This window comes from Oncorhynchus gorbuscha, linkage group LG20 (assembly GCF_021184085.1).
Source record: "Oncorhynchus gorbuscha isolate QuinsamMale2020 ecotype Even-year linkage group LG20, OgorEven_v1.0, whole genome shotgun sequence".
Lineage (NCBI taxonomy): Eukaryota > Metazoa > Chordata > Actinopteri > Salmoniformes > Salmonidae > Oncorhynchus > Oncorhynchus gorbuscha.
The window spans coordinates 25,665,343-25,691,228 of NC_060192.1; the positions used below are offsets into that span (position 1 = coordinate 25,665,343).

A 25,886-nucleotide genomic window follows, 5' to 3' on the forward strand; every position below is an offset into this window, starting at 1 on the left:
ACTCAAACTGGACAGTTTTATCTCAATCTCTTCATTCAAGACTCAGTCATGGACACTCTTACTGACAGTTGTGTCTGCTTTGCATTATGTATTGTTGTCTGTGCCCAATAATGTGTGTACCATGTTTGTGCTGCTGCCATGTTGTGTTGCTACCATGTTGTTGTCATGTTGTGTTGCTACAGTACCATGCTGTGTTGTCATGTGTTGCTGCCATGCTATGTTGTTGTTTTAGGTATATCTTTATGTAGTGTTGTGTTTGGAGGATCTAAAGTGGTGCCAGAAGAAATGGAAGCTGTTTTACGGGCGCCCAACCAATTGTGCTATTATGTGTTTTTCACCTTTTTTGCACTATTGGTTAGAGCCAGTAAGAAAGCATTTCACTGTACTACACCTGTTGTATTCAGCGCACGTGACAAATACACTTTGATTTGATTTGTTGTCTCTCTTTATCCTATATATTTGATTTAAGTTTATATTTTTAGTCCCCCCTGCAGGAGGCCTTTTGGTGGGCCGTCATTGTAAATGACAATTTGTTCTTAACTGACTTGCCTATTTAAATAAAGGTTAAATCAAATTTAAAAAGAAAGATAAAATAACGGACAGGAACTACACTCGAATGTCACTTCCGGTACTTCCAGGCGGGGAATTTTTAAACTTTTGAGGACTGACGAGTTAAATCAAAATGAACTGTTCTCAAGTTATTCAGTCGTAGTTTTGCATGAGTTATTTGTTGCCTAGTTAGCGTGTGTGATATATGTATTTGCTAATTAATAAATAATTTGTTTTACTAATTTCTCAAGTTAGCTAGTTTGTTGTCGATAGCTACTAGCCAGATTACGTTCATGTGTATTCTTGCTAGCTAATCACCCACCGAATTCATGTATTAACGTTAGTAAATAAATTGGACAGACGGCAAGAATGAGCAACGAGACACATCAATCCTGTTTGGCTGGTCAGTATGTTTAATATTTTGTTCTTTATTTTTTAATTTAGAGGAGTGCTTCTGTTTAAAGTAGTGCTTGTCTGTAATTAGCAGATGTGTGGTTCACTCCAATGGCGAGATTATTCTAAATCAGTCAAATTGTCAAATGGTGCCTATTGTGCAGACTCAGTTAGACAGCTAGCTATATGCATCAATCTCAAATCAATGGCGAAGATGGACAGTACAATTATGGAAACAGATGGTCGTCTTCATATTGAGGCATACAGCTGGATCTTCACAACATCTCGACATTACTATAATTAATTATACGTTTTTAGATAACAAACAAAAAAACTGTCAATTGACTTTATCAGTCAAGGGACCAGTCAAGTCATGTTGCTAACTGAAGATCTCACATCATTGTTAGCTGTATAAAGGGAAGCCAATGAGCCAATATGGTTGGTTGGACCATTATTTGTCTTATCAAACCAGATTCTACCAGCCAGCCACGAAGGAGGTCAGCGCGGTTGACCTCTCCAAATCAAAATGTCCCCAACACAGTAAGTAGTACCTTTTTGTCAGCACAACCAGTAACATTTCAATTTACCTTTTGATGTAGTCAAACTGCATCTTCACTCTTGTCAGTGCTTTGTCTAAGTATATATAATGTTACTGTAATCCACAGGCTCCTACAGACACTGTGAAACGCCGCATCACTGTGAGGAAAATTGCACCCAGGAAAACACAATTCAATGTGAGTTGAAAGAACACAGCAAATTCATTTACAGAATAAGCTGCATAGTTTTAATATGTTTGGTCCTGCTATTTCATATCAGCCCAGTCATATGTGCACAATTGCTTTTGTTTCAGGTACCCTCTGAGGACAACAAAGAAAATGAACAAAGATTGTCTGAAGGCAGTCTGAAGAAGGCCAAAATGTATATCCCAGGAACTGCCCAGGTTCCTCCACCAAAAGCCACCATGCTCTCCCCGATCTTGGCCCCCTATCCCCAGGCTGCAGGGAACCCTGAGGATTCAGCATGGTCACAGAAGGTTCGTCGGTCCTACAGCCGCCTAAGCCTAGGGGACCGTTCGTTTGAGCATCCCCAAGGCCAGGACGTGTCCTCCCCATCTCTGCGTCGGGAGACCCTGTTTGGGTTTGAGAAGCTTCAGACACCCCAGGTTCTCCGCAAAGTGGAGCAGTCCAGGGTGGGCTCTGAGGCCTCCAAGTCATTCTGTGGGGTCAGCTCCTTCACCCTGATAGAAGGGGACGACAGTGCTGCTCCTGAGCCAGATGTCAACATTCCTGGAGTTGCTGTGGTAAAGGAGAAGAGGAGGAGGAAGAAGGTTCCTCAAATAAAAGTAAGTGAGACCATAACTGTATCGCATTAGTGGATACCCACTGCTCTCAGGGCAGGTCTGACGGATTTGACTAGCAGAAGTGACTACGTAGGAGGTTAGGAGAACTTGTGCAGCAGGTTAGTACAATTACGAATAGGGCTGGCTAAAATTGTCCACAACTTAAGCATATCTAGCTATAACTACGCCTGCCTGAGAACAATCTTGGTTTCCAATAATGTGATTCTGTGAGAAGAGGGCATATTATACTACTGTGGTCACTATTGACAACATTAATAAACAACTTAACATAGTAGACTACAGTGTATATTCAATCTAATTTATTTAGCCTGAAACTCCAAACAGCAAGTAATGCAGGTGTAGAAGCATGGTGGCTAGGAAAAACTCCCTAGAAAGGCCAGAACCTAGGAAGAAACCTAGAGCGGGGTGGCCAGTTCTCTTCTGGCTGTGCCGGGTGGAGATTTTAACAGAACATGGCCAAGATGTTCAAATGTTCATAGATGACCAGCAGGGTCAAATAATAATAATCACAGTGATTGTAGAGGAGTAAATGTCAGTTGGCTTTTCATAGCTGATCATTCAGTGTCTCTACTGCTCCTGCTGTCTCTAGAGAGTTGAAAACAGCAGGTCTGGGACAGATAGCACGTCCAGTGAACAGGTCAGCGTTCCATAGCCACAGACAGAACAGTTTAAATTGGAGCAGCAGCATGACCAAGTGGAATGGGAACAGCAAGGAGACATCGGGCATGGTCCTAGACCTCAGGTCCTCTGGGAGATTTAGAGAGAGCATACTTAAATTCACACAGGACACCGGATAAAACTGAATAAATAATCCAGATGTAACAGACTGACCCTAGCCCCCCGACACGTATAAACTATTGCAGCATAAATACTGGAGGCTGAGACTGGAGGAGACACTAAGGCACCTTCCGATGATACCCCCAAAGAGGGCCAAACACCATCAAGAAATGAAAAGTAACACTTATTGCTTGCTTAAACTATTTTTAAGATGGAGATGTGTAAGACCCTATAGCATATGTACCTTTGTGTTGATCTACTTTTCCATTTCCTTCCTACCCAGCTGGCAGAGTTGGACGACCTTGCTGCAAAGATGAATGCAGAGTTTGAAGAGGCGGAAGGATTTGATTTGGTGGTGGAATAAACTCATAGGTCATCCTCAAAGACTTTACATGTAACTAGAAATCCTTTTTGCCAAGATTGGAGAAAGTAAGCTTTTTACACCTCTATAATTGCATTTCAAAGGTGATGAGGTGTGAACGTAGTTGATATTTGCATAAATATGGCACCTATGGGAACAACAAACAGGATTAATTTACAATACAGATGTAGGCTTTTTCAATGTTCTAAATGTGAGATTGGTTTAATACGTGACTTAATACGAGTTGTGTCATCTTAAAACCAGTTTCTATCTTCACTGATGTTCCTGTCACTTTGATAGGTTGATATTTCTTTTCTTTTTGAGATGACAACTTCATTAGGTCACATGGACATTATCTTGTGTTGAAGAGCACCCTGTTATATTTTAAATAATTGTAAATTGGATTACAGACATCAGGTGTGTTATAACTTGTAAGATTTATTTACAAAGCATTTTCTGTGATGTTGAGATTACAGCTGTTTGCTTTTTACTTTGTTCTTTTCCTAAGTGTTAGAATTTGGGACAGAACATGTCCAAACTAAGAATCTTCATCATGGCAGATTGTCATGTCCTACTATGATTTCAGAACTTGTGTTTTGGGATTTGATTGAAGCCTGCATGTCATGCAGTCCCTTATCACATTTGTTCTCTAGAGGGTGCTCTCACCCTCTCATTGTGGAAGCCATCACTGTTTTTACATATACCATATTAGTTTAAATGTAATTATTTATTCCTCTCATATACAGTTCAAGTTTACATACACCTTAGCCAAATACATTTAAACTCCGTTTTTCACAATTCCTGACCTTTTAATCCTAGTTTTAAAAAATCCCTGTCTTGGGGCAGTTAGGATCACCACTTTATTTTAAGAATGTAAAATGTCAGAATAACAGTAGAGAGAATGATTTATTTAAGCTTTTAGAATTTTGGCTCATTCCTCCTGACAGAGCTGGTGTAACTGAGTCAGGTTTGTAGTCCTCCTTGCTCGCACACGCCTTTTTATTTCTGCCCACAAATGTTTTATTCGATTGAGGTCAGGGCTTTGTGATGGCTACTCCAATACCTTGACTTTGTTGTCCTTAAGCCATTTTTCCACAACTTTGGAAGTATGCTTGGGGTCATTGTTCATTTGGAAGACCCAGTTGTGACCAAGCTTTAACTTCCTGACTGATGTCTTGAGATGTTGCTTCAATATATCCACATAATTTTCCTCCCTCATAATGCCATCTATTTTGTGAAGTGCACCAGTCCCTCCTGCAGCAAAGCAACCCCATAACATGATGCTGCCACCCCCGTGCTTCACGGTTGGGATGGTGTTCTTCAGCTTGCAACCCTCTCCCTTTTTTCCTCCAAACATAACAATGGTAATTATGGCCAAACAGTTCTATTTTTGTCTCATCAGACCAGAGGACATTTCTCCAAAAAGTACGATCTTTGTCCCCATGTGCAGTTGCAAACCGTAGTCTGGATTTTCTATGGTGGTTTTGGAGCAGTGGCTTCCTTGCTGAGCGTCCTTTCAGGTTATGTCAATATAGGACTTGTTTTACTGTGGATATAGATACTTTTGTGCCTGATTCCTCCAGCATCTTCACAAGGTCCTTTGCTGCTGTTCTGGGATTGATTTGCACTTTTCGCACAAAAGTGCTTTCATCTCTAGGAGAGAGAACGTGTCTCCTTCCTGAGCGGTATGACGGCTGCGTGGTCCCATGGTGTTTGTAGAGATGAACGTGGTACCTTCAGGCGTTTGGAAATTGCTGCCAAGGGTGAACCAGCCTTGTGGAGGTCTACAACTTTTTTTTCTGAGTTTTTGACTCATTTCTTTTGATTTTCCCATGATGTCAAGCAAAGACGCATTGAGTTTGAAGGTAGGCCTTGAAATACATCCACAGGTACACCTCCAATTGACTCAAATGATGTCAATTAGCCTATCAGAAGCTTCTAAAGCCATGACGTTTTCTGGAAGTTTCCAAGCTGTTTAGACACATTTAACGTAGTGTGTAAATTTAAGACCCACTTGAATGTGATACAGTGAAATAATCTGTAAACAATTTTTGGAAAAATTACTTGTGTCATGCACAAAGTAGATGTCCTAACTGACATGCCAAAACTATAGTTTGGCCAGCAGCATACCACCCTGCATACCACTGCTGGCTTGCTTCTGAAGCTAAGCAGGGTTGGTCCTGCTCGGTCCCTGGATGGGAGACCAGATGCTGCTGGAATTGGTGTTGGAGGGCTAGTAGGAGGCACTCTTTCCTCTGGTCTAAGTGATTGACACTGCCCTGTGTAGGGTGCCGTCTTTTGGATGGGATGTTAAACGGGTGTCCTGACTCTGAGGTCATTAAAGATCCCATGGCACTTATCGTGAGAGTAGGCGTGTTAACCCCTGTGTCCTGGCTAAATTTCCAATCTGGCCTTCAAACCATCATGATTTGATTTGATGGTCACCTAATAATCCCCAGTTTACAATTGGCTCATTCATCCCCCCCTCCTCTCCCCTGTAACCATTCCCCAGGTCGTTGCTGCAAATGAGAATGTGTTCTCAGTCAATTTACCTGGTAAAATAACGGATTAAAATAAAAAATAGTTTGTTTACAAGAAATTTGTGGAGTGGTTGAAAAATGAGTTTTAATTGACACCAACCTAAGTGTGTGTAAACTTCTGATTTCAACTGTATGATGGTTTAGATTTGAGTGATTTAAGACTATCTGATCAAATTTATTATCCGATTTAACACTTCTTATTGGCTGTCTTCTCCAGGACTGACTCCAACATATTGAATTTTTGTTGTTGTAAGGACTAGCTTATAGTGGGTAGGCTTTTTTGTAAATTTCTGTTTCATGAATATAATAAATAGTTTGAGCTATATTCTGTCTAGTAATGGTTGTACGAAACACACTGTGTTGTAGATGTTGTGTCCTTTTGTATGGGTTTGGTATTAAGGTAATTCATGTTTCTTTAAACATACTTTTTGAAGGATTATTTTCCCAGGCCAGTGATCCTGAATGTCAATTTGTTTATATTAAGTATCAATGTTCTAGGTCTCTGAAAAAAGATTGTCCTTAGAATTGAAGGAGTCTGTTGATTTCTGAGTAATCTAACCTATATTTGGGTTGGGTCTCACATTAGCCCCACACTGCTTTGTCCTTCCCTTCTCTTTGCTGGAGGGTCTCAATACAGTACTGCCATTGATTGTGAGTATAGGGCTGGGCTGTATCACACAATTGGCAATCGATTTGGGGGAAAGGGGCTGCGGGCGATGGACAACTACAGACAATAGGATTGTATTGCTATAACCTCAGAGCTAGAAATGAATTAAAATGAATGTCTATATAACTGGTGTCAAACATTTACTTTTACATTTAAGTCATTTAGCAGACGCTCTTATCCAGAGCGACTTACAAATTGGTGCATTCACCTTATGACATCCAGTGGAACAACCACTTTACAATAGTGCATCTAAATATTTTAAGGGGGGGGGAGGAGGGAGAGGGAGGAGGGAGGGAAACACATCCCGAAAGCACTTGTGTCCCTCTGTACCTACCAACTGTCAGGGTCTAGTGATATGGTAATTGTTGGTATGTGGTTGCTTAATATGCTATTGTAATTCAATGAGGTTCTCAACGCTTTCCTTAATTTTCGTTGTCATTGAGTCTTTTGCAGTGATACAATAGGGACAGGCAGGTCAATAGCAAGCTGGATATTAATAACCTGTCAATCTCCTAAACACTGGAATCCAAACAGTTGAATTGTATACATAACTTAAGGGCAACTTTATTTGAGAAAATGCATAGACAACATTTTGGTTTCAGTCTAAACTTCCATGACATGAACATAACAATAATAAATTATTGAATATTGTTATTGAGTAAACTAAGCTTGTTGCACAAATGGGTCTTCTTTTTTTTTAAATGAACATTGCCCATACCATGTCATTTGAATAGAGTAGCTGACCATTGTTTAATTTTATCGGGCGTGATAAAAATAGAAAAAGAGCACGTGTTTTGTCTATGAAGCCGTTTTCACATGAGATTTGAAAAATTGCTTTAGGCTCGTGGATGGGTGCAAAGGATTTATTGATGTTTCATGCTGCACTGCAATTGGAAAATTGTTACATCAGATGGAGGGGGCAAGCAGAATCCTGGTACAAAACATCAATGAGCATCTCAACCTGTGTCATTCTTATGGGTCCTCTGACAGAGTATATGCTAGCACTCACTGCTTATGTGGTTTAGGATATCAGAATGAATGATTAAGATCAAGTTAATTGAGTTAAGTTGACTATTTATGCTTCTTGATTTAGACAGATAAGGATTCTTGAATTACTGGCACGTCTAAAACATTTCACACCATGTTTTAGGTAAGTCCGACTGTGATTTGAGATTGATGGTATTTGCTGATATACTATGTTTGTGTTGACTTAAAGTATTTCAAGAATAACTTAACAGATGTTAGTAGTTTTGTAACCGCTTCATTTAGGAATAAAATAGTTGTAGTTGATGATTTGGTTAATGGCCTGTTTTAAGTTAGCATAACTATTATACCCTCATGAAAGTGCTCAGTTAAATTAGCTCACAGAAAATGTATTCAGCATGTAGTAATGTCCTAACTTTGCTATAATTCTGTTATTTTTCCAAATAGTTGAGCTATGGTCCAGAAAATATATTTGAATCATCAAAAAGTAACAAGGGAATAACACAGGAAGAGGAATAGTTGCAGACCGCACAGCAGGGAAAAGATTGTCCCTGCACCCAGGGACTACCACACAAAAGCAGTGGAGGAGGACTTGGGTTTGGGGAAGCAGCAGGTGATGGAGAAGTACTTCACTCCCGTGCAGCATAAGCAGGGGACCAGGAGCCACAGGCACAGCAGGCCCCACCTCCATGACCATCACGAGAGGGACCACAAGCATTGCAAGATTGCTGACCAAAAAACTGATCACCACAAACACCATCACCACAACCATGATTATCATCACCATCCTCATCACCAGCACGAGCTAGATTGGTCAAAGGATCACAATTGTCATGGGTATGTTTGATTAAATTAGTTTATTAGTTCACCAATTTCTGAAATCTTGGATGGAATTTCTTGTTTTTATATTCAACATTTTGGAAATTGTACATATTTTGAGAAATATTCAGATGTGACAAAATTATCTTGGCCTAGTTAATTTAACCAGCCCTGCGTTATTGTAAAATGTGTAACTCACAGGAGGTTGGTGGCACCTTAATTGGGGAGGACAGAATTGTTGTAATGGCTGGAGCGGGAATTAGTGAAAAGGTGTCCGATACATCAAACACATGGTTTCCATGTTCCATGCATTATTATGAGCTGTCCTCCCCTCAGCAGCCTCCACTGGTGTAACTGAGCCCTAAGAGTATGGTCTCTGAACACTGCTGTCATCCTGTTCTCCTCTTGCAGTAGCAACCATTCAACATCAGAGGGCAACATTGTCTGCCACCATGGCCACAACAATCACCCTCACCACTACAATGAGAAATCACACCACTCTCCCCCTGGCCATCCTCATCACCAACACCAACCGCATCACCATGCTACAGATGTGACCTCCCACCCTCCGGTTGCAGCAACTTCCTCCAGCTCTACCTCTGGTTCCTCATCATCATCTTTCTCATCTTCCTTCTCTTCCTTAACATCCTCCTCTTCCTCCTCGTCATCCTCTGGCTCTTCATCCACCTGGTCCTCTCAGACCACTATAAATGGGTCTGTGAAGGATTACAAACATCCACTGCAGAACCCCAAGTACTCACAGTCCTGCAATGAAATCTCTGAGGGGAGGAAGGCCTATGATGAAGAGGAAGATGAGACATCTCCTTTGATAGATGACGAAGGCTATCTCCACAAGTCCCCAAGCCAGGAAAGGAGCCTGAAAGGAAAAAAGAAAAAGAAAGCTGTGTCCTCTCATCTGACCCCTGCCAAGATCACCCTGAAGAAGCAGGAGAGTGCTAAATTGGTAGGAATGGCTGGCAAAGTCCGCAAGGCAAAGTCAATGGAGGCGCTGTCCCATTGTGAGGACAGGGATGGAGATGCAGATACCATTGTAGATCAGGAGGAGTTGTGGAAAAGCAAGGAGGTAGCCAATAAGAACTTAGTGAAGGACAAGCTGAAGTTCTCTGCCTTTCTGAACGAGATCACCAGGCAGGTGCTCAGCCCATACAGACTCACCTCTCTTGGAGTCACAGCTGCTCACAGGCCTAGCAGCCCAGGACAAGCCTCCCTGAGGTTCCCCAAGGTGGAACGCACAGGGGAGCAGAGTCAAAGACAGAAGAGTAGTCGGCGTGGCAGTGCAAGCTCTACGACAGTTAGTGTTCACTCCCACATCAGTAGGCATTCCCATTCCAGGAAGCACTCTCATTCCATCAAGCACTCTCGCTCCCATCTCGGCACAAACCAGCATCACCAACACCATTGCCACCATCAGCCTGCAAGAGACATACACCACAGTCCTAGCAGCCACACCGATTACAGCAGTAGCCCACGAAATAGCCCCTCATCAAGACATCACTCCCGTTCTTCAACACCACACCATCATAACCAGCATCTCTCTCATTCTCAATCTCGCCACCATCACAGAGGTCTTCAAAGTCCATCTCATCACCATGGAGACCACCAAAGCCCAAAGCATCACCATGGAGACCACCACAGCCCCACTCATCCCCATCACCATGGACACCACCACAGACAAATTCATCCCCATGGAGACCACAACAGGCCAAGCCACTCCCGTGATCATGGGGACCTTCACAGCCCCGGTCATCCCCATCTCCATGGAGGCCAACACAGCCCAACTCATCCCCATGGAGACCTCCACAACCCCAGTCATCCCCATCAACATGGAGACCTCCACAGCCCCAGTCATCCCCATCACCATGGGGACCTCCACAGATCCAGTCATCTCCATCACCATGGACACCACCACAGCTCAACCCATCACCATCCCCATGGAGACCACCACAGCCAAACTCATCCCCATGGAGACCACCACAGCCCAACTCATTCCGATCATCATGGAGACCACCACAGCCCAACGCATCACCATGGAGGCCACCACAGCCCAACCCATCACCATGGAGACCACCACAGCCCAACTCATCCCCATCACCATGGAGACCACCACAGCCCAACTCATCACCATGGAGACCACCACAACCCAACTCATCCCCATCACCATGGAGACCACCACAGTCCAACTCAAACCTATCACCATGGAAACCAACACAGACAAATTCATCCCCATGGAGTCCACCACAGCCCAACTCACCCCTATCACCATGGAGACCATCATAGCCCAACTCACCCCCATCACCATGGAGACCTTCACAGCCAAACACTTTCCCATCACCGTGGAGATCACAGCCCTAGTCATCACCATGGAGACCACCACAGCCCAACTCATCCCCGTCACCATGGAGACCACCATGGCCCAACTCATCCCCATCACCATGGAGACCACCACAGTCCCACTCATTCCCATCACCATGGAGACCATCACAGTCCCACTCATTCCCATCACCATGGAGACCACCACAGTCCCACTCATCCCCATCACCATGGAGACCACCACAGCCTAAGCCATTCTCATCACCATGGAGACCACCACAGCCCAACTCATCCCCATTCCCATGGAGACCACCACAGCCCAACTCATCCCCAACACCATGGAGACCACCACAACCCAACTCATCACCATGGAGACCATCACAGCCCAAGTCATTCTGATCACCATGAAGGTCACCACAGCCCAATTCATCACCATCACCATGGAGACCACCACAGCCCAACCCATCACCATTCACATGGAGACCACCACAGCCAAACCCATCCCCAACATCATGGAGACCACCAAAACCCAACTCACCCCCACCAGCATGGAGAATATCATAGCCCAACACTTTCCCATCACCATGGAGAACATCACAGCCCAAGTTATTCCGATTACCATGAAGATCACCACAGCCCAACCCATCACCATTCCCATGGAGACCACCACAGCCAAACTCATCCCCAACACCTTGGAGACCACCAAAACCCAACTCGCCACCATCACCATGGAGACCACCACAGCCCAACTCATCCCCATCACCATGGAGACCACCACAGCCCAACTCATCACCATGGACACCACCACAGCCCAACTCATCACCATGGACACCACCACAGCCCAACTCATCACCATGGACACCACCACAGCCCAACTCATCACCATGGACACCACCACAGCCCAACTCATCACCATGGACACCACCACAGCCCAACTCATCACCATGGACACCACCACAGCCCAACTCATCACCATCACCATGGACACCACCACAATCCTCTCCACCCAGATTCACACCATCACCACGGCTCCGATCCAGAATCTCTCCATCACCACAGATCCCATCCAGAATCTCTCCATCACCACAGATCTCATCCAGATTCTCTCTATCACCACGACTCCCATACAGAATCTCACGATCACCACGACTCCCATCCAGAATTTCACGATCCCCATGGCTCCCATCCAGAATCACACGATCCCCAAGGCTCCCATCTAGAATCTCTCCATCACCGCGGCTCCCATCCAGAATCACACGATCCCCAAGGCTCCCATCTAGAATCTCTCCATCACCGCGGCTCCCATCCAGAATCACACGATCCCCAAGGCTCCCATCTAGAATCTCTCCATCACCACGGCTCCCATCCAGAATCACACGATCCCCATGACTCCCATCCAGAATCTCTCCATCCCCAGGGCTCCCATCCAGAATCTCTCCATCACCATGGCTCCCATCCAAAATCTCTCCATCACCATGGCTCCCATCCAGAATCTCACAATCCCCAAGGCTCCCATCCAGAATCTCTCCATCACCGAGACTCTAATCCAGAATCTCATGATCCCCATGGCTCCCATACAGAATCTCACAATTCCCATGGCTCCCATACAGAATCTCACAATCCCCATGGCTCCCATACAGAATCTCACGATCCCCTTGGCTCCCATACAGAATCTCACAATCCCCATGGCGCCCATACAGAATCTCTCCATCACCACCATAGTTCCCACCAAGATTCCCACCACCACCTCTCTCATTCAGAATCTCAACATTCACACTCCCATTCTGAACCCCATCACATTTCTACCAACCCAGAATCTCATCATCACCACCATCCTTCCAATTCTGAATCTCACCAACATCCCTCACCTGCAGACACACAGCACCACCATCAGCACCATGACGTTCACCACAGCCCATCAAGCCATTCTAAGGAGCACTTTCCTGTCAGTGCATCGGCTACAGAGCTGGAGTCATTGTCCCATTCCAGCAAGTCTGGTTATTCCAGGAATACCAGCAGCCCCACGAGTCAGGACGAGCAGCAGACGGGCTACAGCGGCTCAACTACCTCTCTTCATAAAGTATGACATTGCTCCGGGGGTTGGGTTTATCACTATCGCTAGTTATGTCAAGCATTATCTACAGTATACTGTATATTTATTGACCATTTTCTACCACTGAACATGCTTTACATTCTTAATTAAGCAATTATGTAAGAATGTTCCACTCATTTTTTTCCCCCATCGATTGTGGAATTAAACATGCAGGCTCCTTCCTAACTACGTAATCATGGATGACACATGGAAAAAGTGATCACATGCAAACTCATGCACATCAAATTATCACACAATGTGTCCCTATTGGTTATCAATGTCTTTTAACTAGAAGCTGCAGAATCCATTTCTATTTCTGAAATGCATGTTGTGGACGACTGTCAATACTTTTTTGTTTTGTCCTTCCCATACAGGAAGCATCTGAGGTTAATCGAATAACGTGAGGTTTATTTTGTTTAATTTGATCTCAGTCTTCTTGTTTATTGGGGGAATCATTTTAATTGATAAAATAAAGTTTTAAAAAACATATTTTCTTGAAGATACACATTATTATCTAACTGAGCACTAAACCCCTCCCCTTCCACTCTCCTACTTCATTCAGGAAGCTTCAGGAGCAAAATGTGGATCTGCACCACAGTTTGTGCCAGACTGCCGTGCGAATGGAGTGCATGGGCACCGAATTTAAGAGCAGTCACCAGCTCCTTGAGTCAGAACTACAGAACACTTGTGTCGAGCTGAGCAACCTCCTGGACAAATTCAAAAGGTCATGGGTGTGATGAGACGTTGGGACGGGTACCTCTAGCATTATGAGGGGGTTCAGAGAGGACTGGCAGTTCCAATCCATTTTATTTGCCTTTTACAGGGACTCGTTCAAAAGTTTAGAAAAATTCAAATCAGCATTCATTTTGAGTTAATATGCATGACATTGTCAAGCTTAGATAGTGCTATTATTGTACCTCTTACAGTCCTTATGTATCTCTCTCCCATTTCAGACTTACAGATAACAACTCCTACACTCAACAGACCAACAATCTCCTGGAGCAGAAGCTTCATTCAGTGGTGAGGCACCAGAAGATCAAAAGCTCATTTTGCCTTCAAGTATACATTAGATAAGTCAATAGAAGGGATTTTGTTCACATATCTGGAAAATGGTATCACCATTTTCATCATGTTTATGTTTGTTCTGTCTTATGTGTGTGGTCTGTCAGGCTCAGAGTATGGACGGGGAGCATGAGCATTTGAACCAGCGGATCACATCCCTGACAGATCAGCTGTCCTCAGCCAAGAACACCATCCACAGCATGGAGACTATTAACGTGAGAACTCCTGATGAACAGATCTAGCCGAGACAAAAAGACAACCTAAAACGTGCGCAAAACCAGACCAGAGTGGCCAAGTACAGAAAAATACTACTAGTACAGGCCCTGAAACAAATTTGTCTGACCTCTATGATCGCCTGACCCTCATGCCCCAACCTAGGAATGCATTGCAATAAGAATCAGCTATAGTGCATGGTATGCACACAATGGTATTACACAATGTAGCAAATTGTAACTATGTTCCTCTTTGTATAGTATAAAATGTCTCCTACCTTTCACCATCCAAATCTCCCTTTAGTTTGACCTTCTGTTTATTCATCATGCCCATTTTAGTTGAGAGTAAAACCACCAATAGAAACCATTGTTTTTGCTTCGAGCTGCATGTAGTTAATAAATGTTGTTTTAGATAACCCATTGTTTCAAAAAAAAAAAACATTGTTAAGAAGCTATGTGTTGTCTTTAGATTTTTTTTCTTGATGTATAATTGTGCGTTGTTCTTTGTCAACAACATGCCTGTATTCTTGTTCTGTGTTTTTAACTTTTGACCATGATTGACGAATCGATTGATTACTCCTTCACCCCTTAGGTAACATCATTGCTGCAGGAAGCCTTGGACCAACATTTCCACAGAGATGATTCTGTCAATCAATTAAATCTCCCTGCTGCGCCACCACCGGTCCAGTTCATGGATAGTCATCATTATGGAAAGGTCACCGCTACAGGGGAGGACCTATCGCTGGGAACATTGCCAGAAGAGGAGGAATCGGATTGGTCGGAAATGGGGGATGAGGCTCCAAAATGTGTTCTGAGGTCAGGGGGAGATCATCATGGTGGTACAGCGTTTCAACCATGGAGACAAGAGCGTATTAGCTGGGCAGGGCAGGGAGAAGGAGAGACAGAGAGTGAGTCAGGGAGTGAGGAGATTGTCAGACAAAACCCTCCCCGCTCCCAGCAGGTCCCCCATCTCCATGTTACCATTCGCTCTGAGACCTTACCAGCCCCCATAGATGGTGTCACCCTCACCACCATTTTCAAGAGCTCAGCTGATGGCCCAACAGAGGATGTGTACAGGGCCACTGCGAGCCGCAAACTAGGCTCTCCCATTCGCATCCTGTCAGCCAGTCTGGATGAGATCCCCTCCTGTAGGGGGAAGAATCAAAGACAGGAGGAGCAGCATGGCCAGCTGAAGGGCACAGAGGCCATGATGGACCTCCACCAACCAGAGGATGGTACCATGGATGACTCAGAAGATGAGATCATCCATAACTGGAGGACAAGGAGTGGGGACATGGGTGTGGATACCACGGAGGCAGATCCTGGCAGCAGTCTGGAAAACTTGCAGTCGGCCCAAAATATGCTCAACCACTTCATCTGCCAGCTGCAGCCCAGCGAGGGGGAGGATATGGGATACCGGACAAAGTGCTGAATGGGGAAAGAACACAGCTGTGACACCTGATCTCTTCACAGAGACACAGATGTTGACTGAGTTGGTGCATAGTTGTTTAAGTAATTAAACTTAAGAGTGATTTTTGTTACATTTGATATTCATAATTCATCTATGAGTATGTTGTATTTTAAACATAAAGCAACAGAATTGGTCTTTATAACCAATTTAATAATAATAATTTAAATCTGATTTGAAAGTTTCCAGGCCTAAATATTATTCAAAATTTAAAAAACAGCCAGCAACAAGTAAGAAAGAAACTAAAATATAATTTTTGCTCTGCACCTGAACCTATTAAGGCAAGCGGCCCAAGTTGGAGATCGAGGATCCCCAGTTCCACGTTTTGATATTTATGATATATTTCTCTATTCATAGTCAAAAACATGTCCTGGTGTGTTTTTGTTGTTGTTACGCTATGCAGGGATTGGCTTTGATGTCCTCCAGAGGTAACATCAAACACAAATCACGTTGCTTTGACATCTCCTGTTCTCGGGTGCAATCTCTCCGGGAAACACTGTCCAGGCCTCCCTCCGTCTCATCATAGCAGAGCACCGAGAACTTCACAGCCCAGCGCTTTCCCATCACCATGGAGACCACGGCCCGAATCTCGCCCATTCCACTGATTTATAGAAAATAGATCCTTTCAGAACCTCTTGTGCATAATTCATTATAGTGGTTGGTGTGTGTCTTTCTCTCGGTGCGTGCATGTTAGATAAGACGACAAGTGTTTCACAGAATATAGGTCCTTAGGTAAGATTTAAGACATGTACATAGATATACTTTGTTTGTCCTCATAAATTAATTCCTCTGCAGACAGACATAATGCAAGGTCTAGTTTGGACAATGTATACCATCAAATAGTATCCGTTGGACATCACGGTGGATTGGAAACAAGCTTTCTTAAGACCGGTTTTAGTTAATGGTGATAAAATGAAAACAGAATTTGGGGATGGATCGTGAATGGTTCCAACTGTTAAAATGTATAAAGATTTCCTCCCCAAAGTAATAGTTAAGAATCCTTGGGGAAAACAAAGAAATATATTTATTCTTCTTGCATGCAAACTGTTTTATCTTATAATATTGATGTTTATGTCTCCATGTTGATATGATGGAAAAAGCAACATGACATAATGTAAAACAGAATCACCATTATCATTGTGTTCACCAGAGGTATGCAACAGTCCAGTGAGATAGGGGTCACTTTGTTTTGTTTTTCAAATAAATCCACATTTTTTGTCCATTAAAATAACCAAATTGATTAGAAATACAGTTAATAATAGTTTGTTAATGACTATTGTAGCTGGAAACGGCAGATTAAAAAATATATATGGAATGTCTACATAGGTGTACAGAGGCCCATTATCAGCAACTTCACTCCTGTGTTCCAATGGCACGTTGTGTTAGCTAATCCAAGTTTATAATTTTAAAAGGCTAATTGATCATTAGAAAACGTCAACAGTGAAGAGGCAATTCCATAGATGCTGGCCTTCTAGGCATTTCTTGCATGGAATAGCCTTCATTTCTCAGAACAGAAATAGATCAATTGTTTCTAGCAATTTCGGGCATGTAATCGAACCCACAATCGCTGATGCTCAACTAGTCTAAAGAAGGCCAGTTTTATTGCTTCTTTAATCAGAACAAGTTTTCAGCTGTGCTAACATAATTGCAAAAGGGTTTTCTAATGATCAATTAGCCTTTTAAAATGATACACTTGGATCAGCCAACACAATGTGCCATTGGAACACAGGAGTGATGGTTGCTGATAATGGGCCTCTGTACGCCTATGTAGATATTCCATAAAAATTCAGCCGTTTCCAGCTACAACAGTCATTTACAACATTAACAATGTCTACACAGTATTTCTAATCAATTTCATGTTATTTTAATGGACAAAAATGAGCGTTTCTTCCAAAAACAAGGACATTTCTCAGTGACCCCAAACTTTTGAACGGTAGTGTATGTATGACACAGTATAAGCAATGTTATTATTCCACATGACATTTCTGTTTTGTCCTGTATGGGATTTCCCCGCTGGTGACCATAGTAAAGATATTTGGATGGATTGGAAGAAGCATATAGGCAAAGTTGAAAAAATACTATAAGCAACATTTATTTATCTTCAACCTAGCATATAGAGACATGTTGGGAACATATATCTCTATTTTCAACCAAAATCATAGTCACTATGTCACATGTCAACATTTGAGGAAAGCACAGTGTTTTGTGACGTCTATGTTGCCATGCTCTCTGCTGCCTCTCCCTCCAATCCATACCTCTGTCCTCCATGGTGTATTTCAGGACCAGTGATAGATAGATGTCCACTATTTACGGTATATGTTACATATTTATTATTTAGAAGTGGCGGTTGCTATCACCATATTTCACCTTGTTCTAATTCCCTAGGTTAATCTTAATTTAAACGAACCATGTGTGATATGGTTTAGCACTGTAGAGCTGCTACTTTCTGTATTTTTATCGTTGTGTTGTGTCCTATAAATGTGTCTGAATGTTCTCAATAAATATAGTCATCTATCATTTCCAACTGTATTAACATCAAATAATTCCATAAAACATTAGCATAATTGATTCAGTTGAATATGTTAGAAGGTGACAGAGTTAGATTGAGTCAGTCAGTCAGTTATCACCAAGGGGAGCCACTCTTTGATTTATGGTTTCTCTGCATACAGCAGCTTTACTGAGATATGAGTAATATATGAGTAAATGTATTTTCTACCCATTTCTCAGGCCATTTTAGTGGCCTGTTAACTTAGGGGCACTCTCTGCGGTGGTTGGCAATGAAGCGGATGTTTCCAGGGTATTTTCAACCTAACTTCCGTTTCCCCTGAAAAACGGATGTGGGGACTCCACTCAAGCATATTTTTCACCTGCTATCTTAACTTAGGGGTTGGCTTGTCCCTAGGTTTTATTAACACTGATGTACTTTCATAAGGTCATGTCAGTCCACCTTCATAATGATCGTTACTAGTTACCACAGCCACAAAGTGAAATTGTCTATACCGTAAAAATTCATGAAAACAAACATTTGCTTTTTGGTATTAATATAAAGTTAGGGTTAGGTTGTAAATCAAAATTGTAGAAATAGTCAGGTTTTAGCCATTATTGTGGCTGTGATAACTAGTGGCAACCCATTGAGTGTGTCACATGTATATTTGTTCTGAATTGTCAAGAGCAAGCCACATCATGGCAGTTTAAAATGGGTGTTACTGTCACAAACCCACCCAGTAAACAGAGAAGACCATGTCCTCTATCTATCTTATGTTTTTAGGCTGGAAATTGTTTTCCATGTTAGTTTAAACTCACCCTGCTGATAACCAGATGTGTTAGTAAAAAAATATTGATTTGGGGTCTTGAGATATACAGTGGGGAGAACAAGTATTTGATACACTGCTGATTTTGCAGGTTTTCCTACTTGCAAAGCATGTAGAGGTCTGTCATTTTTATCATAGGTACACATCAACTGTGAGAGAGATAATCTAAAGCAAAAATCCAGAAAATCACATTGTATGATTTGTAAGTAATTAATTTGCATTTTATTGCATGACATAAGTATTTGATCACCTACCAACCAGTAAGAATTCTGGCTCTCACAGACCTGTTAGTTTTCCTTTAAGAAGCCCCCCTGTTCTTCACTCATTACTTGTATTAACTGCACCTGTTTGAACTCGTTACCTGTATAAAAGACACCTGTCCACACACTCAATCAAACAGACTCCAACTTCTCCACAATGGCCAAGACCAGAGAGCTGTGTAAGGACATCAGAGATAGAATTGTAGACCTGCACAAGGCTGGGATGGGCTACAGGACAATAGGCAAGCAGCTTGGTGAGAAGGCAACCACTGTTGGCGCAATTATTAGAAAATGGAAGAAGATCAATATGACGGTCAATCACCTTTGGTCTGGGGTTCTATGCAAGATCTCACCTTGTGGGGCATTAATGATCATGAGGACGGTGAGGGATCAGCCCAGAACTACACGGCAGGACCTGCTCAATGACCTGAAGAGAGCTGGGACCACAGTCTCAAAGAAAACCATTAGTAACACACTACGCCGTCATGAATTAAAATCCTGCAGTGCAGGCAAGGTCCCCCTGCTCAAGACAGCACATGTCCAGGTCCATCTGAAGTTTGCCAATGACCATCTGGATGATCCAGAGGAGGAATGGGAGAAGGTCATGTGGTCTGATGAGACAAATAGAGCTTTTGGGTCTAAACTCCACTCGCCGTGTTTGGAGGAAGAAGAAGGATGAGTACAACTCCAAGAACACCATCAAAACTGTGAAGCATGGAGGTGGAAACATCATTCTTTGGGGATGCTTTTCTGCAAAGGGGATAGGATGACTGCACCGTATTGAGGGGAAGATGGATGGGGCCATGTATCGTGAGATCTTGGTCAACAACCTCCTTCCCTCAGTAAGAGCATTGAAGAGGGGTTGTGGCTGGGTCTTCCAGCATGACTATGACCCAAAACATGCAGCCAGGGCAACTAAGGAGTGGCTCCGTAAGAAGCATCTCAAGGTCCTGGAGTGGCCTAGCCAGTCTCCAGACCTGAACCCAATAGAAAGTCTTTGGAGGAAGCTGAAAGTTCGTATTGCCCAGCGACAGCCCCGAAACCTGAAGGATCTGGAGGAGTGGGCCAAAATCCCTGTTGCGGTGTGTACAAATCTGGTCAAGAACTACAGGAAAAGTATGCTCTCTGTAATTGCAAACAAAGGTTTCTGTACCAAATATTAAGTTCTGCTTTTCTGATGTATCAAATACTTATGTCACGCAATAAAATGCAAATTAATTACTTAAAAATCATACAATGTGATTTTATGGATTTTTGTTTTAGATTCTGTTTCTCACAGTTGAAGTGTACCTATGATTAAAAATTACAGACCTCTACATGCTTTGTAAGTAGGAAACCTGCAATATCGGCAGTGTTATCAAATACTTGTTCTCCCCACTGTATATTTGACTATCAATCTGATCAAAATTGATATCAATCACCAATAAATGTTGATAACAGTGCATGAGAGCAAGGCCATACACATAGTTAAACATATATAATAATTATTAGCTTCATGCTAACATTTCAGAGAGGTTATATTGGCAAATGTATCAGTGACCATGCTTCTACAGTATCTTTCACCCTGTCATCTTCAATTTGGTTAGTCAGAGCTCATCTATGTCCCCACCCCTGGTTTCAAGGGAGGCTAGCTTTGCTGACCAGACAATGACCTGGATTCCAATTGCAAAGGCCTGTTTAATAGGACAGGTGAGGGATTAGTGCTAAGACTCTCCCGATGTCCAACATTGTCCAAATCCATTGTGTCTCACCTACCTAAGCATGGGCACACAGGTGCTAGAACAGGACTGAAGGGTCACCTGGACTTTCTTTAACTTTTTTGGGGGGGATCAAGCAGGTGAACTTTGACACACCACCACTAACAAATCCAGGAGATACTAATAAGATACAACGTTCAGTATTTTGTGGCTTATTTCTCCCCACAGATTTTGTTCACTAAACCATTTTGGTCTGATTATTCCTTATTTTCTTTTGGATTACAAACTCCTCTTTCTACAAGAATCCTCTAACCATCTCTCCTTTGAAAAACAATCATCGAATCAGTCAACTTCATTTAAAACGGAATTCTACCTGTTGCACTTCAAGTTTTTCCAGACTTCCTCTTCTTCACCTTTGACCTTACCCACCCTTTCCAGGTCGCCTCTCAGATCATTCCAGTAGTCAGTCGCTGCACTCTCCTCCTTCCCCACAGATCCCACTCATCATCCCTTCATCACCACATTCCTAATTTATTTCTCCCAGTAACCCTCGGAGCCTCCGTGGGCTCCCACCACCTCCATGGTGCTGATGAAGATGAAGTTCCCTTTTGAGAAGAGGGTGAAGCTGGCCCAGGGGCTGTGGCTGCTCTCGTGGATGGCCACACTGGCCGGAGCGTTCACCTTCACCCTGGGCTGCTTCCTCAAGACCGAACTCCGCAGGAGGGCAGAGGTAGGCTACTGCAATGCTCTACAGCTTTACACTGTACGCTCTTAAATGTTTCACTATCTAGAAACTAAAAGGGTTATTCGGCTGTCCCCATAGAAACCCCTTTGAAAACCATTTTTGGTTCCAGGTAGAAGCCTATTGGGTTTGATGTAGAAGCCTTTCCCCAGAGGGTTCCACATGAAACCCCAAATAATTCTACCGGGAACCAAATAGGGTTTTTATGGGGACAGTCAAATAACCCTTTTGGGACCCTTTTTTGTGTACAACGCCACTAGGGTTCTTCCAATACAATGCATATGACTTATCTAGAAGCTTAACTTTCTCAGGGTGTATTCAGTGAAGTTCTACAGTATGCCTGAATCAAAGAGTGATACTTGTAAACTTCTGGTCATAAACTGCACGAAAAGCATGAGGGTGAATAGGGGGGGGGGGGGGGGGGTAATTCATTACACCTTATTTTAGTGCATTGTAGCTTAAATTAAGAGTACATTTTTTGAGTGTTTCTAGATGACAATGAAATGCATTGGAGTGTTGAAGATAACATCTCATGTAGAATTCAGGAGCCTTTGATAATGCTCTCGTGATTGGGATGAGGTATCTATAGATCTGTTGGATAGGTGGTTAGATGTGAACGTTATGAACAAGGGGAAACTGTCTCTGGTCTGAACATACCGGTGATAAGCTCATAATAGGGATAAGATGAGCTGACCAACAGAATATGGAGTGACTGACAGTTTTATTATGATCCTATTCATAATCTATCTCTTGAGATTACAGTATTTGGAATAATATAATGTCAATTATTGCACTTGTTGAGTACATCAACAGAAACAAAATTCCTCTCAATGCAGCATTTTTGCAGAAAATATTTATGTTCAATTTCAGTAAAAATAAAAACAACCTAATTGATTTCCTCCATTATACAATATAGCCTTCAGTTATGTTCCTCACTGTAAACCATGAGATTATTCACTGACCTCTACATGTTCACTTTTCCTTAAATATGGGATCAATGGGTTGACAGCCTAACATATCAGTTTATACTGTATAGTTTGCTGCATCACTGATGCATAAGGTTCTTCTGCCTACAGGTAATGGACAACACAGAGATCCATGCTGTGCCCAACACCCTGATGATAGTGGGTCTGGCCTCTCTGGGTATCAACTACTTTGCAGGCCGTATGTGCCAGGATGCGCTGGATGCCGGACGCTTTCCCCGCTGGAAAACCTTCATGCAACCCTACTGGGGTGTTTCCCTCCTCTTCACCCTGCTCATGTTGATGGCTGTGATCATGAGCTATGCCATGAAGGGGAACCTGGAGTCCTCCCTGAAGATCGGCCTGAAGAACGGCATCCGCTTCTACAAGGACACAGATACCCCCGGCCGCTGCTTCCAGAAGCAGACCATTGACCGCCTGCAGATGGAGTTCCGTTGCTGCGGAAACACCGACTTCAAGGACTGGTTCGAGGTCCAGTGGATCAGCAACCGCTACCTAGACTTTAGCTCTAAGGAAGTGAAGGAGTGAGTATTAGAGGACTGGGAGCAGTCTGACAGTCTTTGGTAAAGGAAGAATCCCATGTCAGATTATAATTGAAATAAATAATTAAGGTTATAGGAAATGAGATGGTTGAGGTAATACAAAGGCATGATGTAGACCGTTTATTCTCTATTTACTTCCCTTCCTTCCTCTCTTCTTCTTTAGCCGTGTTAAGAGCAATGTGGATGGGCGTTACCTGTTTGATGGGGTCCCTTTCAGCTGCTGCAACCCCAGTTCCCCAAGACCCTGCATCCAGGACCGCCTCACCAACAACTCAGCCCACTACAGCTATGAGCACCAGACCGAGGAGCTCAACATCTACATCCGCGGCTGCAGGGAAGCTCTAGTCAACTACTACATGGGCCTGATGAACACTATTGGTGCTGGGGTCCTGTCCGTCTTGCTGCTGCAGGTACTGTGCAGATATACAGTACATATCAACCTATACACCTAAAAGTGTGCTAATGTCCTGTGTGACAATCAGAAGGCACCCGGACTCCTGTGAGTGGCCACAATTATACTTGTAGCTCGCTGTTGAGTAGTAATACAGTATATCCAACATCCTCCTGTATAACCTTTCTCCCTTCTCTTCCCTCTCCTATCCTTCCCCTCCAGTCATCTGTGCTGGTAAGTCTGCGGTACCTGCAGACAACCATGGAAGCGTTGGCAGGGCAGGAGAACACTGAGATTGAGACTGAGGGCTACCTGCTGGAGAAAGGGGTGAAGGAGACGATCATGGAGTATGTGACTCCTGTGCTGGTTTTCCTTCAGTTGAACGAGGTGGGCAGTGAAGACACTGAAGCTTAGGCGACCCCCGCCATATAAGGTGGAGAAATCAAAATGTTTCAGACAGGGTGGTGTAGAGGACAAACGTGGCATTTTATTGGGTGATAAATAATCTAACTAGACACTGATCAATTAATCTGGTATTTCTTTGACATCACAATCCATTTTAATGCTGATATATTTCTGTGTTTAATGTTTTACCCCTAAATGCAGTGTTTCCCTAACTCGGTCCTGGGGACCCCAAGGGGTGCACGTTTTGATTTTTGCCCTAGCACTACACAGCTGATTCAAATAATGAACTCATTATCAAGCTTTGATTATTTTAATTAGCTGTGGAGTGCTAGGGCAAAGAGTTTGAGAAATTCTGCCTAAACGAGTGACATGAATGTTGTAATCTATTTCAGTCACCTGAGGGCTAATATATTTTTGTATCAGTTGTCCGGGGACAATGCACCCCAGTCTTAGGTATCCATGGCTGCACTAACACACACACACACACACGCACACATTAATCACATTAACCTCACCCCAAACCCTCCACAATTCTCCATGTTTAAATAGGGTTTTTGATATTTAATCAATTACATATACTCCCCAAAGGAGAAATAAAAAACACATTATTGTAATTTTGTATTTTATAACTCGGGGTTGCTATGCATGGTTATTTCCACCTCACCAATGCAGTGTTCTCTCAGTTAATACCACAACAATATTATGGTTGACACTTAACAATGCAAAGATATCTCCAATTACTAAGGGATAGAATTATATGAACATTTTACATTTTGGGGAATATTTTAAAAAGCACATGTGACATTTTGAGTAAAAGACTAACAGCAATGTAAAGCTGACTGTAGAAAGATTCAATGCTCTGCTATGTAACCCTCAGCAATATGACAAACACAGCACTTTATTACAGAACTATTATAACGGAGAATTATTAAAGGTTCAAGTTTTTAATTGATTTGTGGAGTTCTGTCATTTTGTCTGTGTCTTTGTTTTGACCAGCTTTCCTTTCCCTACCATTTGCACCTTTTGACCCCCGCCCACCCACACTTTGCTCCCACATTTTATTTTTCTCATATTCTCTTTCGACCTGTAACCCTATCTCTAAGGGTGCGTACGTAAATGCATCAGTTATTCTGTGCTCCGTAAGTGTCAGTCAGTGGGAGGAAGAGAATTATGAAGATGATGATTGATGTCATTAATGCAATGAAAGCTGTGAGTAAGGGCTATGTCTGTGACCTCTGTCCTGACACCTTTCACAACTCTGCTAATCCCTGGGATAATACTCCAACTGCTGCCCCAGCAGGCCATGCAGCAGAGAGGAGATACATACATACATACATACATACATACATACATACATACATACATACATACATACATACATACATACATACATACATACATACATACATACATACATACATACATACATACATACATACATACATACATACATACATTACAATACATACATACATACATACATACATACATACATACATACATACATACATACATACATACATACATACATACATACATACATACATACATACATACATAGGTGGTTTATTATGGTTTATTATGGTTTATTATGCAAAACAGCATTCAAACCAAGGAACATTATATGGAATAATATTAAACAAATGGTGGTTTGTTATGCAAACCAGAAATACAAGGAGCATTATATGGAATAACATTAAACAACTGGTGGTTTGTTATGCAAACCAGAAATACAAGGAGCATTATATGGAATAACATTAAACAATTGGGAATAATAATGTGTTAGCCTACTATATAATATTACTGAATGATTATGATAGCTGATAATTAATCAATATCATAACAATAATCATCAGCATCGTCATCATCCCCATTACTGTCATCCCCACAGTCAAATAATTTAGCTAGCTATTATCAGCACAATTTCGGGTAGTTAGTAA

At 42.6% G+C, this 25,886-nt stretch overlaps 3 protein-coding genes across 5 annotated transcripts; all 3 read left to right on the forward strand.

The window, feature by feature from the left end:
- The first annotated feature begins 627 nt into the window (after window positions 1–627).
- On the forward strand, window positions 628–3,853 carry LOC124007282 (sororin-B-like). Of its 2 annotated transcripts, none has more exons than XM_046317728.1 (5): window positions 628–952; window positions 1,350–1,482; window positions 1,608–1,676; window positions 1,793–2,284; window positions 3,363–3,853. In XM_046317728.1, exons 2-5 carry the CDS (start codon window positions 1,378–1,380, stop codon window positions 3,441–3,443), a joined length of 747 nt encoding a protein of 248 aa, XP_046173684.1. In that variant the 5' UTR covers window positions 628–952; window positions 1,350–1,377; the 3' UTR covers window positions 3,444–3,853. The 2 variants fall into 2 exon arrangements, with proteins under 2 accessions (XP_046173684.1, XP_046173686.1); XM_046317730.1 differs by having other exon boundaries at window positions 1,415–1,482.
- Window positions 3,854–6,945: 3,092 nt separating this feature from the next.
- LOC124006670 (filaggrin-like) lies at window positions 6,946–16,911 on the forward strand. 2 transcript variants are annotated; one of them, XM_046316719.1, is made up of 8 exons: window positions 6,946–7,797; window positions 8,079–8,468; window positions 8,862–12,861; window positions 13,248–13,273; window positions 13,436–13,597; window positions 13,827–13,893; window positions 14,043–14,150; window positions 14,740–16,911. In XM_046316719.1, exons 2-8 carry the CDS (start codon window positions 8,248–8,250, stop codon window positions 15,577–15,579), a joined length of 5,424 nt encoding a protein of 1,807 aa, XP_046172675.1. In that variant the 5' UTR covers window positions 6,946–7,797; window positions 8,079–8,247; the 3' UTR covers window positions 15,580–16,911. The 2 variants fall into 2 exon arrangements, with proteins under 2 accessions (XP_046172675.1, XP_046172676.1); XM_046316720.1 differs by having other exon boundaries at window positions 14,043–14,202; window positions 14,740–14,878.
- A 3,998-nt stretch (window positions 16,912–20,909) lies between these two features.
- Window positions 20,910–24,898, forward strand: LOC124007389 (peripherin-2-like). Its single transcript, XM_046317895.1, has 4 exons — window positions 20,910–21,613; window positions 22,702–23,132; window positions 23,314–23,560; window positions 23,764–24,898. The coding sequence occupies exons 1-4, from the start codon at window positions 21,464–21,466 to the stop codon at window positions 23,953–23,955; spliced, it is 1,020 nt and encodes a 339-aa protein (XP_046173851.1). The 5' UTR covers window positions 20,910–21,463; the 3' UTR covers window positions 23,956–24,898.
- Window positions 24,899–25,886: the final 988 nt, after the last annotated feature.